Genomic DNA, 19,192 nt, shown 5'->3' on the forward strand with positions numbered 1-19,192 from the left:
ATTAATGAGATCTTTGAACTCAAGATATTCTTTTATATAAAAGATAAACAAACGTGCTTGGGGGAAAAAAGGGGGAAGAAAACAAGAAATTTTTAAAAAAGTAAGGGAATCTGGAGATGTTACTACTTTTTATTCTTTTAATGTTTTTCCTTACTGCTATGAAGCCCCTCCCTCTGGTTCCGGTAGGGGCAGCGGTTTTCTCTGATTTCTGAAGGGTGTCGTAGAGACGCTTTTGCACAATTCTTGAAAATAAATACACCTGATCTCTCATCATCTGCGTCGTCCGTGATGAGGTTGGGATATTGACAGAAGCCCCGCCCGCAAGTGACGGGGGCTGCGGATTAACACACTTTTGGACAAACGTCAAGCAGCAATTTTAATGCATGTGAAAACAAAGACTGTACATGAATTTGATGCACGAATTGCGTTTGTTGTGAACGGACAATTGATTTAAAGGATGCACGCTATGGAAGCGATTCTGTAGCATAATTAAAAATAAAAGTCAAAGCCAGAAATGCTTTTCATTTTAAAAATGAAGCTGCATTTTTTGACCCAAAATGAAAATGAAAAAGCAATCCACTAAAATGCTTTTTCATTTTCTTCTTCAACACTGCTTATTCTGTCACTTAATTAAAATGATAATGAAAATGGTATTTGACATTTCATTTTCAAAAAGTTCCCTGGTAAATGTGTAGCAAAATTCATTTAGAAATGTCTAATTTGACTATTAAAATGGATTAATAGAAATACTTTTTAATTTTCAAGATGTAACTGCATCAAATGACTCAAAATTCAAATCAAAAATCAATACTTCGAAATGCTTTTTCATTTTATACTTTAAACCGCTTATTATTTGTCATAATTAAAACGAAAATTCAAAGAGGGGATTGCATTTGCATTTTCACATCCATCCTGCGAACAATGTCGCAATATTCATTTCGAAAAAGCATTTCCAGCGAGGAGGCGGGGCGATGACGTCAGTGCTTTCTTCGTCTGTCCGGCTGCTAAGAAACAGACACACCAGGAGCAGTGTAACTTTGTGTTAGCGGCAGAGGAGGAGGCTTTGTGTTGGTTGTGAACTTCTGATGATTGTACACAGCTTCTCAGGACTACGTAGCAGCATGTCCGCCTTCTGCGGTCCTCCTTCTGACGCACCGTGGACAAGCTTTTGTTCTTCGGACCAGCAGCTGCCTGAGCATAGCGGAGCGCGAAGCTCCCGATCGCCGAAGGCGGAAATGCTGCTATGATCTGAGAAACCATCATATGAATTTGTGTTTCCAGTGGCGTCAAGAACAAAATAAAGGATGATGTAATTCCCACATATTTACCAATTTATTTGCAGCTTCGCGCTGATTTAGCTCTTCGATGACAGCTGAAGCCCCATCAACAGCTAGCAGATTTCACCATTCTAAACGTTTGCTGGTTGGACCAACACTCACTCAGCATGAAGCTGCAGGAGACCAGCTTCTAAATGTGCTTCTATTACAGTTATGAATATTAAGGGCCGGCTCGATCATATGTTTTTAAATCCGTGCGGTCAGACGACGCTGAAGTTAGCTTGCGATTCACAGCTTCACAGGACACTAAAGGAACATTCCGCTGCATTTTTCGCATTAAGATCCAGGAATCCAGGTTTGAGCCGTCCAGGTCCAGCGGTTTGAGAACAGGACCCGGTTTTAGGTGATCTTAATGCAGCGGAATGTTCCTTTAGTGCTCTCGCGAATCATTTTAATTTTGAGTCATTGGATGCAGCTTCATTCTGAAAATTAAAAAGCATTTCTGTTAATTCATTTTAATAGTCAAATTAGACATTTCTAAATGAATTATGCTACACATTTACCAGATAACTTTTTGAAAATGAAATGTCAAAAACCATTTTTATTATCATTTTAATTAAGTGACAGAATAAGCAGTGTTGAAGAAGAAAATGAAAAAGTATTTTGGCGGATTGCTTTTTCATTTTCATTTTGAGTCAAAAAATGCTGCTTCATTATGAAAAGCATTTCTGGTTTTGACTTTTATTTTTAATTATGCTACAAAATCGCTTCCACAGCACGCAAGGTGCTGCTCCAACAATTCATCAAGCTGTGCATCTTTGTATTTCACCCAAGTCAAAACCTTTGACAGATTTCTGATCGCTGTGTTTCACAGAAAACCAATTGGAGGTCAGTTAGCAGATTTCATTCTTGGAGAGTTATAAAGTGGAATGTCTATTTTGGAACAAAATTCAAGGATTTAAAGTGAACCATATGGTCCAAAAAATATAGAAGGGTCACTTAATTTTCTCTGATCTAATTTTAGTTTGTTAGATTTACGCATTTCTGGCTGCGATGTACTTAAAATAAACTATAGTTTTTCTTTTTTTCATACCACATTACACTATTTACTACTACATTAGCTACATTCAGAAGATCCTTCAAAAGAAGGTTGCAATTAGTGGTGTAGTGAATTGATTTAAGCTATTTTACACCTAGCTCACAGCAGCATCTTATTTAATACCATTTCTAATAGTGTGTCGAAACAAAAACAGTCCTCCAACAGTTTTTTGAAACATTGACAAATTTGTCTGTATCCGATTTTAGTTTTCATTGCCTGGAGGTATTAAAATGGGAAACTGGTTTTGTCTAGTGACTTTCAAGGCGACCTAACCAGAGGTAGATTACAACACCAGGAAATGCCCTCAGGTGAATGTCCTAAGAGCAGAACAGATCAATGAAAAGAGCTCTGTTTTAGCTGGCACTTTTTGGTGCTCATGCCTACTTTATTTCTCTTTATATTTACCACTGAACACACACACATACACCCCCCCCACACACACACACACACACACACGACTGCAGGGCTGTGGTACACAGCTTTGCTTTCAGCAGCTTCATTAGACATTCAGAAGACAAAAAACGGCTGAGCAACCTTTCAACAACCCACACAGGGAGATGTGATGAAGCCTTTTTGATATTGCTTAAAAACCAAAATCATGCATGCATGGTTTGATTGAAGGAAGAAAATTGAAACAAAGCTGAGGATTTAGACTAAAAGAACTGCCAAGTGTCATTCAGTTTAAATTTGACTAAGTCTCAGTGTTTTATCCCAGTTTTGCATGTATATGTATTACCACTCTTACACAAAACCCCCCTCTGGTGGGTAAAGTGGTAATTTTCTCAATTCAAAACAACATTTGAACCTCTTCCGCAAGTTTATTCTGATCATAGAGCATACCAAAAGGACAGTAAGAAACTCAGATTTGAGGCTGTAATCACCATTGTAATCCTTACATATGAATTCCTAGCAATAATCCCAGTATGTGAACAGTGAAAAACCTGCTCACACATGCTTCAGGGTTTTATTACATATTATAATGTTAAGTTGGTAAACTTAACATGGTCCACTTTGAAAGATAGTATTTGACAGATTGTAAATACACCAGCATAACTTGTGTAGGACTTAAACTCAGAGAGGTAGTGGCAAAACTTTGTATGACCTTTTAAGGACATGAATGTCTAAACGTGTCAATAAACATTCCATAATGTCAGGAAAGTGTCAGTTATATCAACTTTACAGGTTGATATAACCTCCGCCATCAAAATAATTTACTACAGAATCCCATAAAAAACCCATGTTGGCATAAGTATTTAGGTAATAAATCTGAAAACTATTCAAATCAACCTTTATTTATATAGCACTTTTACAACATGTCACTCAAAGTGCTTTCCATAAAATACAATCAAGTTTAAAAACAAATGACATGACAAACAATGCCGAACCCCTCCCCCCCCTCCCCCCACCACCCCCACACACACACATACACACACAGAGTTGCTTGCAACAATCTATGCTAGAGGTAATCATGGCGTGGATGGCTGTTTCTAGATCACTGCGACTCATCGAGGATTTAGTTTAAGCTAAAAGGCGCAAATGATAGAGGCTCAATTTGACAACATTGTTAATCTGTTAGTCAAATTTAAAACAGCTGTCAAAGAGAACCCCCACATTTCTAACAGCAGTACAGTCAGCTGTGGGGTGTCACTGTTTTTGACCCGTTCAAATACAGACAATTCTGGCTCAACCACTGCTTTACATAATCAATGCACTCCGTTGAAGTGTTTTGTTTTTCTCAAATTGAGTCTAGTTTAGACAGGAGGACCACCTTGTCAAAAGCTGCTGTCAATCCAATAGCACCAGAGCAATAGGCTGATTGGCGTCAACGGGCACGGCAATGCCATTGTGGACCTCTTAAAAGCTATTTGGACACTCACTACTTTTTATTCCCCCTGATATTAAAAAATTGAATATGAACATTTTAAGAATACTATTTATGAATCCAGTGATTCATAGAATCATGTTCTTAAGAAGAAAGAGTTTTATAAAAAATACATGAATGTTCACATGAAAATCATTCAAACACAATGCATTATAGTCTATATTTGCCATTCTAGTGAGCATCAATACACACTGGTCTTTGCAGGGACTTCTGGGAAATTTCTAGGCCACAGGATTTTAAAGTTGGAGATTCAGGCAACACACTGTGGTGCATTTAGTAACACATTTTTGTTATAACACTTGTGTGCTGATCTTACACATCTTCTCTTCTAATCAAGAATTTGACATGTAGCCCTTTAAGATCAACTACCGGTAAATATTTTGAGTCTTTTAGCCACCTGTCACCACCAAGCGGGGTCCCGCTGCATAAGAGAGGGAAAACTAATTCAACAGATTTGATTTAACTGTAAATGTGTACTATGTTTTTGTCCTCCATCATCCTGTTATACTTGGTTTTCAAGAGGAAGTAATTTAGTGCAGACAATTGGATTTAGATTCTGCTGACACTTCATGCAGATGGATTTTGTTCAGTGCAACCTTCTCATTTCTGTTGCATCTATTGTGCATTCCTAAAAATAGTTTTAGAAGGAAATCTTCTCAGAAAAACCATTCCAGGGTGTAAGTCTATGCATAAATTGAAAACTAGACTTCTGGAGTCGGCACTTTTGTGGCATCTTCTGTAAAAAGTTGACATTAAAGTGCACAGATATTTGCTTTTAGTGTTTTGAATGAATTATTGAAGTGGCTGGAATAAATAAGATTGCCGTTGTATAACAAACGGACTAAAGAGAGTTTAGTTAAATGCAAAGTTTTATGTTCTGGATTTTGGAGTATCCTCTTTTCTTCAGCTTTCTTTTTTGTTTTACAGGAAATTGTGGACAAAGATGGGAACAGTAGACTTCTCTCTTTCACTATCCCGTCTTTGTCAAAACCATCAATATATCATGAGGTAAGACTTGTGATTGTTTGCTCACGTTTCGCCACTTCTCTTTTTGTTTCCTTTTTTTTTTCTTCTTTTTTAAATTTCTCTTGGTTTTATGACATTCTTGAGACTTTCATGAACTTGATGTTCTGAAAGCCGTGTCCTCCCCTGATGTCTCCAGTCACATGGAGGAACGTCTTTTGACTCTTGACACAGCTCTTCTGGAGCCGAACATTTTCATTTGTTCAATTTTTTTATCTTTTCTAAATGTCAAAGAACATTTTGAAGTTCAGTTTCCCATTTACCGGTAATCATTTAATTTTTTAAATGTGAAGTTATTGCGCTTGTTTTAAAAAAAAAAAAAATCAATTTCCCTTTAAGTCTATTTAGTTCCTTAACTTTGTCCCATGATTTGAGTCGTAATCCTTCCACAGTGACCTGATCACATGACCAAGCCCTAGTTTTCATTGACTCTTACAGTGACCTGAAATAACACGCTGTTTATCAGAACAGTTCACACAATAGCCAGATTATATTTTCATGACATCCTTTGCCACCAAACCTAACAGATTTTTTCCCCACACAGCCCTCAGTTGGTGGAAGGCTATGCTTGAATGTCGAACAGATTAGGGTGTAGTTTGTGCTGAAGGCGATTTATCTCAGTAATTACAAGCTTTAGATGCTTTTCTTTTTGCTCTGATTGAATTAAAATAATAAAATACACTTCTATGTGTTCACCGCACCTTCATGAAACATTTTTTTATGTTAAACATTCCTAAATAAACAAGAGGTTTTAATATATTACTATGTCAAATGGGACAGTGTCACTGAACTGGTTTAGTATCAAGATTACTTGTTGCCATTACAAGTAAAGAAAAAAATACCTATATAAACCAAAATGGAACAGATGGTGACGCTAGAACACGTTGAAAGAGGATGACGGATGATTTTGGATTAAAAAGTCATGCAGTCTAACAGTCAATCAGTTAAATTATAAACTCCAAATTTGGATGCTCGTGTTGAGCCAAAACCTTGACCGGGAGAAACTCCGTAATCTGGTCACGGACAGGAATATTCAGTGTCCAGCGGTAAAATGAAATGGCAACAAAAAAAGAAAAATATTCATACCAGCTTCTTTGTATCTGAAAAGTCCAGATTTATCAGGCCAACTCATCTGCCCGTTCTAGCAGTTTTATTTCTATTCTATTCTAATTCTGTTCACTTCTATTTCCATAAAATTTGATGGAATGGATGACTTTTTTTCTGTGTTTGTCTGTTTAGCCTTCTAGCTTGGGGTCTATGGTTCTGACAGAGGGAGCTCTGTGTCAACACGATCAGATCAGAGTGCTGTACAGTGGCCTCCACCCCCAGAGAGAGACTTTCACTGCACAGAACAGGTACCTCTGCTTCCAAAAACCTTCATGCCTCAGATGTAGGACGTGGGTCCGATACTTTTGGGCTTTCATAAAAAACATATTTAGATCATTAAATCGTAACTCTTGCTGCCGAGTTAAAGGATAGACATTTTTGGCTCTTTCTTTTGCTGTGGATAGGTGTTTATGTTGGCACATTCATTCATGAAGCATGCCAGGAACTAGTTCTTTTTTTTTATTTTTTTTTACGCAAAGCTTGGTATTTTTACACACTGATTTATGTGCACACACATTCTGTCTCAAATAACTATCAGTCTCTGTTATTACCTAATTTCAAATAGTGAGATACCATGACAAGAACCTCAAAATCTTCCCTTTTTACATTTAAAGAAGAACGTTGTTGGTATACATGTTTGGTTTACTTGCAGAGGAGCTGTAAACGCTTTTTTTCGCCTGCACTATCAGACTAGTTGGTTGCTTCTACAGACATGCCAATAAAACTGCTTTGGTTGATGTTGACTTTAGTCATGTGCTCATGTGCAAACTTGAACAGGATCTTTAAAACCCCCTACATGCAACGAACAAACCTGCTTATGTAGGTCGTTCCTTCGGTCTCGTCTAAGAGCTCAAAGAGAAGCTAAATTGCTGTTTTTATTGTGTATCTTCAGCAAATTCTGTTTCTAGGAATGCCATTCAATCAAAAATGAACATGATGTTAATTTTCTTTAAATGATGCATTTCGATGAACTAAATTCACCAGATTAGAGTCTGTACTGTCTTTGTGTGTGCAGGTTTGAAGTCCTTTGTTTTCTCATGCTGTGCTACAATGCTGCTGTGGTCTACATGCCCCTTTCTTCCTATCAGTCAGTCTGCAGGATGAGTTCAAGGTGAGAGAAACATCAATTACCATTTCAAACTCCTTATTCTTCCTCTCTATCTGTAATCACAACCTAACATGACTGCCCCATTTGAGTTCATTAGAGGTCAGGTTATCAGTTCAAATGGTTTACCAAAGGAAAACCAAACATCAAGATACTTTGCCTGTTTTACAGACAGGTGGCTCAGGGAAAGGATCAGTGTGGAATTCACTCTAGAGTCAAGCTGCTCCTTTGTGAATTTTCCACAGCAGCATGCCCACTATTCAGGATATGAACCCCCGTGAGCCAGCAGGCAGACGTGTGCCGCCTTGAGCAAACTTCGTCTAGAAAACTGGGAAACTTTGAAGATTTCGAAGGACAATATTTCCATTGTATAACTTCATCCTCACGCTGGAAACTCCCTACCCGACTTCCTATCAAATGTCGCCTTAGATCTTTAACTCTAAATGAGCTCAGTGTGAAGATAAAACCAAATACTTTCCTCATGTTTTGACTTCTAAATGCTTTTGAACGTCATGTCCGCTTAAAGATTTCACATTTACTGTATTTCTTTTGCTTTCAAACAAAAAGGATTTGTCAGGTGATCGTGTTGCTGTGTTTCCCTTGTTATGGCCTCATTTAGCAACAACTTGTTGTCCCTCATGCTGCAGGATGGATTCAATACACCACCTCTGGCTGCTTTTGTCATCCCTCTGCAGGTTGTGTGTGTGCGGCTTCCCCCGGCAGCAACAGAAGCTGTGGAGGGAACCCTGCAACCGAGTTCTGCTGGATCCAGAGTTCATGGTGCAGATGCTGACTGCTGTTTATCATGCCATGTATGTATCTTTATCTCCTCTAAAGTTGATCACTGAGCAGCACAAGTTGAGAATCAATTTCACAGCTTTGTTCTCCCTCAATAGATGACTTCTCTCTACTGTTCTGAGATGCTGATTGATCTCTAATCTCAATAGTTGGATGAAAAACTGTTCTTTTGAGTTTGTTTGTAGCAATTAGTCATTAAACTAAAATATTTAGAGTGGATTACAGGAGGCTTAGATCGGAGTAATGACTGAAATGAATAACTAACTGTGTGCCGTCTGATCACAGCATGGGCTAAACCTGCCAAGGACAGAAGCCCTGCCACTGTACAGACAGATTATATCAGCGGGGCTCTGTGAGGCCGTGGCAGCAGCTGCAAAGCTGATTATAGCTCCTCGATGACAGGTAGTCTGTAGAGATGGATACCTGATGTGATGGAGGTCCCTGCTTGGGTTCAATTCTTTACATATAGAGATCCAATTCACACAGGCACTTCTCACAGGATTAAAACAACTAATCCAATCAATGTCAAAGAATTTTCAGTTCATTACTATTCAGCACAATTATAACTGCGTTATAATCCGATTCAAGGCGGTTCTCTGCCATTCTGTCCAACTCGATGTGGTTTCACTCGCATGACCCCATTTTTAAAAGAAGTGAACTAGCGAAGAAAACGTGAACTTTAACTTGAACTGACACAACCTAAAGCTTTTAGGCCAGATGGTTTAATGTTTAAGCAGAGACCCCATGAAAAAGTAAAACGCATCAATATTTACATTAGATGCAGGTATGTAGTTCAATATCTCAAAACCATCTGCCTACTCCCTACATGTCAAATTTATCAAAACAGTGGCAATTTTTATCTTTCAAGAATTCTATCTAATTCCTTAAGAGAAATGTCATTGACACAAACCTATATCCATTTTTTTGTAATAATTGTATCCATTGTAATTATTGTTTATCAAGAAAAGCTTCTTTCATAGATGTAAAAAGCTTTTGAGTTCAATATAATTTTTAGGCCTTGAACATGTCTATTCAGATGTTAATGTATTTACCTAAATTTAAACTATGGTTTAATCGTATTAAAAACACGCGTCGCCCTCCTCCCTGGATCTCCAGCTGCAGGCGTTTGTCTAAAAATAGTTCAGTGGATGTGAGTCAGACATCAAAGACCAGACTCCTTTAATCAAAAAAAAAAAGAAGGATTTCTGTATTTACATGCTGGTGTTTTGATCTGTAGATACAATGGGGAGTGGGAGATGGGACGTGAAGCTCTGGAGGACATTGTGTACAGAGCCCAGCTGGAGCTTTACTCGCAACCTCTACTGGTAAGAAGAACTACTGTGTGTGAAGTGAAAACAATTTACGTTTTTGTAATAAAGATTCTTTATTCTAATCTAGAAGGGTTTACCGTAATAAAGTATGCATCTATCTATTAATCTGGAGTTTTAAACTGATCAGCCCTAGTTAATCTCTCTTTCTTTCTGTCAACTTCAGCTGGGAAATGCCATGAAAAGCTCGCTGCCAGAAAGTGCTCCCGATGATCCAAGGGGACGAAAGGTTCTCCAGGTGGAGGTGACGCCCACCGTCAGTCGGATTTCCATCTCGGCAATCACCACAGCCTCCATACGGCGCCACCGCTGGAAGAGAGAGGGTAAGAGATGAGGCCGGCTGATGCCACACTGGAATTTAGATCACCAAACTGTTAGAAAGAAGTCGCCTTGCAACCATCGTGCCAATAAAAGGTCCAACTTCAGAGAATTTATCTCATTGATCTGTTTTTGATATTTGGGAGGCTGCATGAGGGAAACATGTTTGTGGTTCACCCTAAACAATGACAAGAAAACCTGTTTTCTTTTTTAATGTTTTCACACCGTAAGCATCATCTTTATGGTTTTTCACTCAGTTTATCAACTGTAACTGTGGTCATTTAGTCTCTGTTTAAGTGCTTGTGCTACTGCTCCCCATTTTATTTTTGCTTGTTTTGCTAAGTTTTGTGGTGTGTTCTACCAAAAAAGGTTTAAGAAGGTCTTCCAGCGTAATGGCGCCTTTAGATTGTCCGTTTTACTTATTAAAACAAATCAATTTTAGGGCAGGTCATTTTTTAAACAGTCTGTTTGTAGCTCCAACATGAGTTTCAGTAGATGTAATTCCTGCTTTGACCAAGATGAGGCCCTCGTTGATTGAAGCATTCTGCTACTAAAGAATCGCATTTCCTCATCTGTGTTGACTCCCAGATTGTTTTGACTACTCAACCGGTGCAGAGTTTAGCCTCATCGTCAGTCCTCCTAGCAGCGTCCAGCAACACCACCATCCTCACTGGGAACCTGCAGCTAAGGAGGAAAAAGGAGGGCGGCGTCAGAGCCACCACAGCAGCATCAGCAGCATCATTCCCCCCATCACTCTTGAGGGTAGGGGACAGGGGCAGAGCACTGATCTTCTCAGGAGGACACGCCCCTTCAAGCTTCCTCTTTCCAACCCTTCAGCCACTAGTCGTCTTTGGGTTTGAGGCTGTTATCTCTGCCGTCCCCCTTGTTGCTGCCTCTATAGTTCCCCAGAGTATACTAACTCATCCAGTCTGTATGACCCGCATCCAACAACCCCGCTACTACCAGGTCATTGCTACTTTTTGCCTTAAGTGTGGAAGAGTCGCCTACTCTGGGGTTGGAGGAAGTGTGGCTTGCCGGTCGTTTCTGCATGGGCTTGTCAGCATTTTGTATTTTCGTTCTTGTTCTTGTCTTTATTCCAACTTCAGACTGATCCCCGTGTCAGTACCCAAGCATGTAAAACACCCAGCCGCAGCTTGTCCCTCAACACTGCACTTTCTCAGCTCTAAATGGGCTCATCTGACTTTTTGACCTTTTTTTCTTATGTTTGCAAAATTTTTCAGTCTCTATAACGATCTCAAAATACTAATAATAGAATTTTAGGGCAGGAGCGATTCACTGACTCTAGTAGAAGTCCTAAAATGTGGCTAAAACCATGGGTGTATATAAAAAGGCAAACATATTTAATTTGCATTTATAAGTTCAAAATTCAATTCAATTAATTTGCATCCTAACCCTCTTCTTTTTTTTGCTTATAAAAGCAGTGTTTACCTAAATAATGTTTTAAACTGATCAAGAGCACAACTTTTATTATTAAAATTAGGAAATCTTGCATTATAAACAAACAAAGCAGTTTTTCTCCTAAAAATAGAAGACAGCTGAGGAATATTGATCAACATTGAATTTGTATTGCAATTCTTAAATGTCCTACTTAATTCAGTTTCTTTCAGACATTTTTTTAAAGAAGAATAATGTGGAAGATAAAATGATATACGAGTTTATCATCTAATGTTAGCTTTGGCACAGCATCTTAAAAAGATTCAAAGTGGAAAAATGAGGCCTTACCAAAGGCGTCACTGCTGTCACACTTTTAAACCAGTTTGACCATTTTAAAGAGCTACAGGAAACCTTTCCAGCCCGTTCATACCAGGATGCATGAAATGTTTGCAGAGCATGAAATGTCTTTGAAAAGCCGAGACGAAAACAAAACCGAGTCCTAACATTTCCGACAAAACATGTTTAATAATTGTGCATGGTTTGTGAACAGGCTGTGGAAGCCTCTTATTTTTCTGCCAACGGAACAATCCTATTGAAATGCTGCAAGCAGGGCGTCTTCTAGGAATATGAGTGTTGGTGCTTTTAAAATATAGCCAAGAACCAGGCCTCTAAATGTGTAAAATCTCTCTCAAAAACAATTAAAAAAAACAGAAAATGTCCGTTGTGTGGGGCCGTTTGTCTGAGACGGGCCTTTTGCAGCGTTTTTTTCTGGTAACATTTGAAGCAGCTTTAGTGGTCACTGTTGTCACCTTTTGATATTAAAGATGATGGTAAGTGTTGCTTCGTGACAATTTAGCAAGCTGTTAATGTTTTGACAACCCACACTGAACATCAACTAAAAAAGCAAGGAAAAAACTCACATTTTTATAGACTAATTGAGCAGAGTAGAGTGGTAGCAGTATTTATAAGAAGTTCAACCTCATGGATATTTTACTGGATATCCTAAATCCCGTAGTGGCATCAAGTGCTTTCCTAAAAATGCAAAGATCAAAAGATAAGCACCTTTTTTTGGCCTATAGTGATTAGAATTCCATATTAACTAACAGTCTTGAGACCCAATTTTCCTCCATTTGTAACCTTTTCACTAAAACATTATAAACAGCCCAAACATGTCACTCCTTTATGCTGCACTTGGTCTAAAATGGAAAATCCAGCAACTATATTTTTTCTTTTATTTTCTCATTGGAAGAGAATAAGCCACTAAATTTTAAAGCCTAAATATTTTCCTGGAAAAATGTCTTTTTGTTTAAAGCAACATAAGTTTGAGGGCTAGCACTCCATATCCTGTTTTGTATCATTTTTGTGTGTCCAGTCCCTTTTTATTATTGCCTTGCAGCTATAATATCTCATTTAGGCTGGAGTTGAGCTTGGTTTGATCTTCCACATCAGCTGTGTCACTGACATCCTTTCATTATTTTTTTTACAATAAATTTTACATTTAGGGACCAGATCATTTTTCAAAAGAGTCCAAGATTCAGTCCTCTGAATATGATCACGGCACGTGCTTCTGTAAAATACAGAAAAGTTCTTTGAGTATCTTTCTAGTTGGTTTCTATCTAGTTTTAGTATCTTTCAAAAACAATTTGCTCTTACTTTGTGATGCTTTTGCTTTCAATGAAACTTTGCTTATTCTCCTTATTAGCATTTTAATGCATTTTTTGGACTTGCATCCAAAGAAAATGAAGAAAAGCTTTTATTACACCAATGTTTTATTTTCATTTTTATTTTTTGCTTGATTTCTTGTGATATTTTTAACTACTCACATTGAGAGTGGCTGGCAACTAAAAGCACATTTTTTTTCATGCAACTCTCTTCTGCTACAAAGCAGTTGTGTTAGTTTGATCATTCAGCGCCGTGTTTTTTTTTTAATGCATTTTCCTCACAGTTCAGTTTCCCCCAGCAGACCCCAGTCAAAAGGCCAAAACTGCCACAGTGGGGGCGGCGTACTGTTGATTTTGTGCTTCTATTGCCTTGCGATGCTTGGAAACCGGTCGGTCAGCAGGTTTAAATCATGTGACTGTCGTGCTGCAGGAGAAGGGGGCGATGAAGAGCATGCATCTCCTCCTCGTGGTGTGCATGCCGGTCCAGACCTCTTCCTCCCGCCGTCCTCGTTTTTTTTCTGGTTACTTCTGCTTGCTCTAACTGCATGAAAGAGAAAGAAAGCTGGTGATCTGTCTCTTCTTTCACAGGCTTTACCTGCATATTGTCTCTCAAAAACATGACTTATTACCGGGATGAATCCTCTTTTTTTTTTTTTTTCAGCTTTCATTTTTTAAAGGATATTTATCCATTTCAAACATTTATCTACTTTAATGTCACTCTTGGACTTGGACAAAGGATTTTTAATCGTCTTTTTAACATAGAGCATCACAAAGTTTGCCAACGTTGTTTTGTTCTTCAGGTGTTTATTCAAGGATCTCTTGATCGTTTCTAAAGTCTGTGGCATTTTCAGATGGGAAATTGTTCGCTCTGTTACAAGAGTTTTAGGATCCACGCAATCAGTTTGTGATCCATTTCATTTTGGTCTTTCAATTTTTGACTATTCTTCTTTTAGCTAAAATAAAGGAAATACAGTTTCCCAGGACAGTTTTTGTAACAGTTCATTAGAAAACCAGCTGTGAGTTGTGGGCAGGACCGTTGGCACAGAGCAACCTCACCCCCCCTCTTCTCATTCCTGAGAGCTCAGAGCTTGTGGCCCCAGCCAGCAAATTTTTTACGACACAAATTGATTTTTGTAATGCGTCCTCTATTATCAGAAAAATGCCTCATGTTAAACACCCAAAACGCCTCTTTCATCAGAGTGGGTCTTTAAGTTATTTGAATTTTAGAAAATGTATGAGAACTATTGAGAATTTTCTCTTAACTAGATCTCTGTGTAAACGGTAGCTAAAAACCAAAGTCACGTTAGTAACGATTTTCTCCCATCATTTAGTTTATTTCCTGCAGCAATAGTCAAGGGCATGTGGCCTAGCGGTGTTCATCAAGTCGTCCCATTCTGGTATAAAGGATATTGGGTACATTCCAAGATTTCCATTACAGAATTATATTCTCAAGATAGATCTTTGTTTCCAAAGTTGATAAGAGATTCATCAGTTTAATCTATGAACTTCAGTAGATCAGTAAATCCATCCTTTCATTCCTTCTCGTGGTCTCATTAAATGATTAAGACGTAATGCAGCTTCCTAACTGAATGAGTTTACAAAAATTGACTTTTTGCTGTTCTATGTACCAGATTTTAGATGAAGAGGCAAAGCAGCGACGGAGCTTCAGTGTCGTGTAAAATATGACAGAGAATTAACAGCAGTAGAGATGAAAACACTAAACGCAGCTCCAGCCTCCAACTCCAACCAAGTTTTTTCTTACTCACATTTTCCCCGTTTTGTTTTGTTCAAAAATCTTTAGATACTGATGGCATGAGTGGCGGGGAGGACTCCTTCAACATCAACGACCCGGACGAGGGCTTCTCCTCCGGCGCTTCCAACAGCAGCCAGCCCAGCGGCACCAAAGCCGGCGGCGGCGGGGTGGGGCTGAGGGGCAGCAGCCTGAGCAGCAGCAGCAGCAGCATTAAGAAAGCCATCACAGCCCGACTCTCCCGAGACAGGGAGAAGGTAAGGGAGCGCGAGAGGGAGGCGGACAGGAAGCCAGAGCTATTGACAGATCACCAGCCCGCTGAGAGCAGGCCCCCGCAGAGGCAGCAGTCGCCCCCAAGCAGCATCAACTTGGAGGCCATCCACCTAAGTCCCATCAAGAAGCACCTGAGTTTCCCCGTGGGGCCCGCTCTGGTCCGGACTGGCAGTACCTCTTCCAGCAAGTCGTTTGACTGCATGACTTTCAATCTGAACGGAGGCGAGGACGAGCAAGAGGAGGCGGCGCGGGGCGAGGACAAGGAGCGGGGCATTTCAGTCGGGGGTTCGCACCGCCACTCCACCATCAGCCTGCAGGAGGAGCACCTCGTCAGGCCAGAGGAGGCCCAGGAGCTGCTGCCCGCCGGAGCTCCTCTGACGAAGCAGTCCCGCTCCCCCAGTTTCAACATGCAGATCATATCGCAGGTGTAATGAAACCAAACGCTCATCCAACTCTGAGTCCCTCTTGTTTTGTGTGTGTGTGGAGGAGAAACGCGTTTGTCTCCACCTTTTTAACATCCATTAAACTGTAAGTTTCAGTTGTTACTGTCCGTTTCCTGAGAACAAAACGATTCTGAAGTGACTGCAGTGGAGTGTGGAGGAGTCCAGCATCTCCCTGCAACTTCCCATCTGACAACACTGATCATTCCACACAGTCTGTCCTCCACAAGAGGATGGAGCAGAAGAAAGGTCGTCCGGCCACTTGATGCATTTCAGGTTATTGCGTTACGGACTGGATCAATCAAAACAAATCTGCAATAACGCGTCGGGAGAAAAGTGAGGATTGTTGCTTTTTTTCTCCTTACTTCCTTCCATTATTCCTGAGGTCACGTGCAATCGTTCTTGCTAGGGTTTTTTTAATTATTAGGTGTTACTCTGTTTTATTTTGAAACATTTCTTTCAGTGTGTAGAAATTCCATCCAAAGACTTTAGGTTTTCTTCATTTGTAAAAATCTGTCTCTCAAGGGATTCTTTACAATGTAGGTCACAAGTTTAGTCATTTTTCCGTTGTAATGATACAATCACGTCATTTGTTAAATCAAAAAATCGAGGTTGATGTTGAACCAAACTGTAAGGCGGCAAGAGTTTTACTTGCCTCAAGCTTTCAACTGGACAAATCTTAAAGAAAAGTTACTGTGCAGCTACTCCAGAGTGTTTTTTTTTTCTTCGATTACAAATTTAAAAATGTTCAAACGACACTGGAGAGTGCAGGTTAGTGTGACACTAAAGGCAATGACTGTATTTAGTTTGTAATTTTTTTCTGAATGCTTCCTGTTGAAAGTAATTGTTGCCCGTTTATGCTGGAACTGCAGCTTGTGTGCAGAGTTACAAGTCAAAGCTGGTAATCTGCTGCCCTCTAGAGCCTTGTACGAGTAACTGCACATCATCAAGCTCTGATGATTGTCTTCTGTTTGGACGTTAAAGCGTTGTAGATTTTTTTTGTTCTGTCATAGTACGTTTTGCAGTGTGGATACATGCCTCCTGTGAAGACGCAGCATCTGAAATCTAAATGCGAGTTTCCGCTCCAACTAGGACCCTAAGATTTGTCTTCTAGTGGTTGATTAAGACTAATCATGTCAGGTTTTTTATTTTTAGGTTAGCCACCACCTAAATTATTTGATTTCAGGACTTTTGCATTTCTGAAACACTGTAGTCGCTCTATTTCAATGCACCAAAGCGTTCTTTTGTTTTCTTGGTTTTGTTGTGATAAATATAAGTGCAATTTCTTTTCTTTCTTTTTTTTAATTCCACATGTGAATGGAGTTCTTCTGTGCTGTGCAAAGCCTGCGTCCGCTCGCAGTGCTGTTTAGCCTTGTAGTGCTTTCATGCCTGGTCTGACGGATGTGAACCGGCTGGTTGTCTGCATGTTTTAGTGCCCTGCGAAACAACGCTGTTTCAGACGCATGAAACGGCGGCGAGCCAAACATGACGCTTGTCCTCGTCTTAGCCACATGTGCCAAAATGCATTTTCTCTTTAAGGATTTTTTCTCTTCTCTTCTTAAAGATTCTTTTTAGGTTGGGTGTCTTAATTCAATGCCTCGTTTCCTTTAATTATTGGTCTTACTTCAAAGCTAGGGGACCAAAATATTCCAACAGCCGGTTCAGCAACCCTACCAAGATGCTTTTTTTTATTTTTTTAGTTCTTTCTTTTGTGCAACACGTAGTTCTTTCAGAGTTGTTGCTTGTGTTGTTCACACATAAAAGCAGTATATCGTGGGTATGTGTCCTGTAGATGTATATTCTAAAACACAAGAAAATAAGCGTTGACGGTGCAGTGAATGATCTCATGCTGCTGCTGCTGTTTGAAGCGAGTCCCGCCTGTGCTTCAGCCTTAAACATTTCCTAAAGCCTCTTTGGCCTCGCCTCCCTGCTGGACTCTAGCAGTAGATGGGAAGGAGCATATCTAGTTCTTGCTGTCACCACCTGGCGTCTGCTTTCATCCCTGTGTTGTGGGCCTCCCCCTCTAGCAAGCTGTGCTCCCATTTGCTGTTTTTTTTTTTGCTGTGATGTAAGTGACACCTTTGCGCTGTTTTCAACCTGGTGACGTGTTCGTGTCTTTATACCCCGACCGGGGTTTCCGGCAGCCATGTTGGGTCTGTATCCTTACTTAGAGTAACCGTTATCCCTCAGTCTGTGGTGTGATTTGCATGTGATCAGGATGGGAAATCAACAGCAGCCTGCGATTGTCAGATTATCCTTCAGGTTTGCAGACAAATAAGCTTTTATTTCTAAAAAGATTTTTCAAGTAGATTTTTAATGAAAGTAGATTTGCTGTTAGTCGTTGACTGGTTCATTTCCTGTCTTGCATATGATAACTGTGGGCTTTGTTTTCTGCAGTATAATGCACTTTAATCCATCCACCTCTAAAAACAGTTATAAAAATGTCATATATATATATATATATATATATATATATATATATATATATATATATATATATATATATATATATATATATATATATATAAATAAGGGAGATATGTGTATACACTTAGTGCAGGGTTTTAGTCTCTTAAACGTAGTGCTTCTATGGAGTGTCTCATGCAACGCAAATATTTTTGTCCAAAAATACAGCTATTTATTTATTTTTATTTAAAAATTCTCCATTTGGAAAAACCAAAAAAAGGACAAACTTACGGGAACTGGAAGGTCTCAGGACTTTATCAAAAAAGAAAAAGCCACATTTTTGAAAATGGCAGCACCGCAATTTTTGTTTGACATGATTAATTCTATGCAACATTTTTCCCTTTTTTTTTTTCTTTTTTCTCTTTCTTTTTAATGTTTTGGCTCTCATTGATCTGTGGTGGGCAGCAGAACACGCTTCAAAAAGGTGTGATTCCTCAACCTGGCTGAAAGGTTCTGGTGTAGGACGGAGAAACGTGGAGCATGTATTTGTGGTTTGCTGCACGCCGAGCCCTCCTGTCGGGCTCCTGCTCTCGGATTTGAGTGGCGTTTGAAATGTCAACCGAATAGCAATGATAAAATTATAATAAATGTTCCAAGGGAAGCTGCTGGATTATAACTATGTAATAATTATCTTGTATAAATGGAGAGAGAGACCTATTTTAATTCCTGTAAATAAAATGTACAAAGTTCAAAGCAAGATGAATATAAAAACTGAATATAATTCTGAGATGTAGAAAGAAGTTGATCTGTATATTGTTGAATAAATATTGTGCTGTAAAAGAGCAGTTTATTTCTCTTATTTATTACTGGTTGCTGACTTTTAAGTAAGAAACTAACTGTAATAATTACATTACTTGTATGAAAGTAATCCCTACCTTTACATTACTATGGCAGAACTGTGATGCAATACCTGACTCCTGGATCATTTTTAAGTTACTTTGTCAAACCTCCAAAAGTTGAACCTAAATTCTGATATCTATATTTCAAAGTGTTACAATGACCTCTAATATACATTTTTTTGATGAGGTGACGGCACCAGATCCTTTTGGTGGGATCATCAGAGTTTTCCAATAGTTCCTGCTCCTTTATGCCAACTTTCGGCGCAAAATGCAATCTGTACTGTGAAAAACACATTGATCTAAATTTGGGTGTCAGATTAGCAAAGCAGTTTAATTTTTTTCTTCCGCACCATGAATGATCAATTATTTAAAAAAACAGCTTCTCAGTATAGAAACGAAAAATTGTGTCTTACTTGTGCACAAAAGAGTGA

At 39.1% G+C, this 19,192-nt stretch overlaps 1 protein-coding gene across 13 annotated transcripts in view; it reads left to right on the top strand.

Moving 5' to 3' along the window:
* The window catches only part of LOC101169153 (hyccin 2), a 44,398-nt gene extending 25,691 nt beyond the window's left edge, over window positions 1–18,707 (top strand). For 10 of the 13 annotated variants that reach the window (XM_020712904.3, XM_020712901.3, XM_011489684.4 and 7 more), the window contains exons 6-13: window positions 5,186–5,266; window positions 6,521–6,636; window positions 7,404–7,499; window positions 8,189–8,305; window positions 9,529–9,616; window positions 9,786–9,942; window positions 10,526–10,699; window positions 14,795–18,707. In XM_020712904.3, coding sequence (XP_020568563.1) covers window positions 5,186–5,266; window positions 6,521–6,636; window positions 7,404–7,499; window positions 8,189–8,305; window positions 9,529–9,616; window positions 9,786–9,942; window positions 10,526–10,699; window positions 14,795–15,447 — 1,482 coding nt within the window. In that variant the 3' untranslated portion in view covers window positions 15,448–18,707. The remainder of the gene's footprint in view (window positions 1–5,185; window positions 5,267–6,520; window positions 6,637–7,403; window positions 7,500–8,188; window positions 8,306–9,528; window positions 9,617–9,785; window positions 9,943–10,525; window positions 10,700–14,794) is intronic. The other 3 variants (XM_011489687.4, XM_078939954.1, XM_078939955.1) reach the window with 1 other exon arrangement.
* Window positions 18,708–19,192: the final 485 nt, after the last annotated feature.

The sequence above is a fragment of the Oryzias latipes genome, chromosome 21, assembly GCF_053564925.1.
Source record: "Oryzias latipes strain Hd-rR chromosome 21, Olatipes_Hd-rR_3.1".
NCBI classification, from domain to species: domain Eukaryota; kingdom Metazoa; phylum Chordata; class Actinopteri; order Beloniformes; family Adrianichthyidae; genus Oryzias; species Oryzias latipes.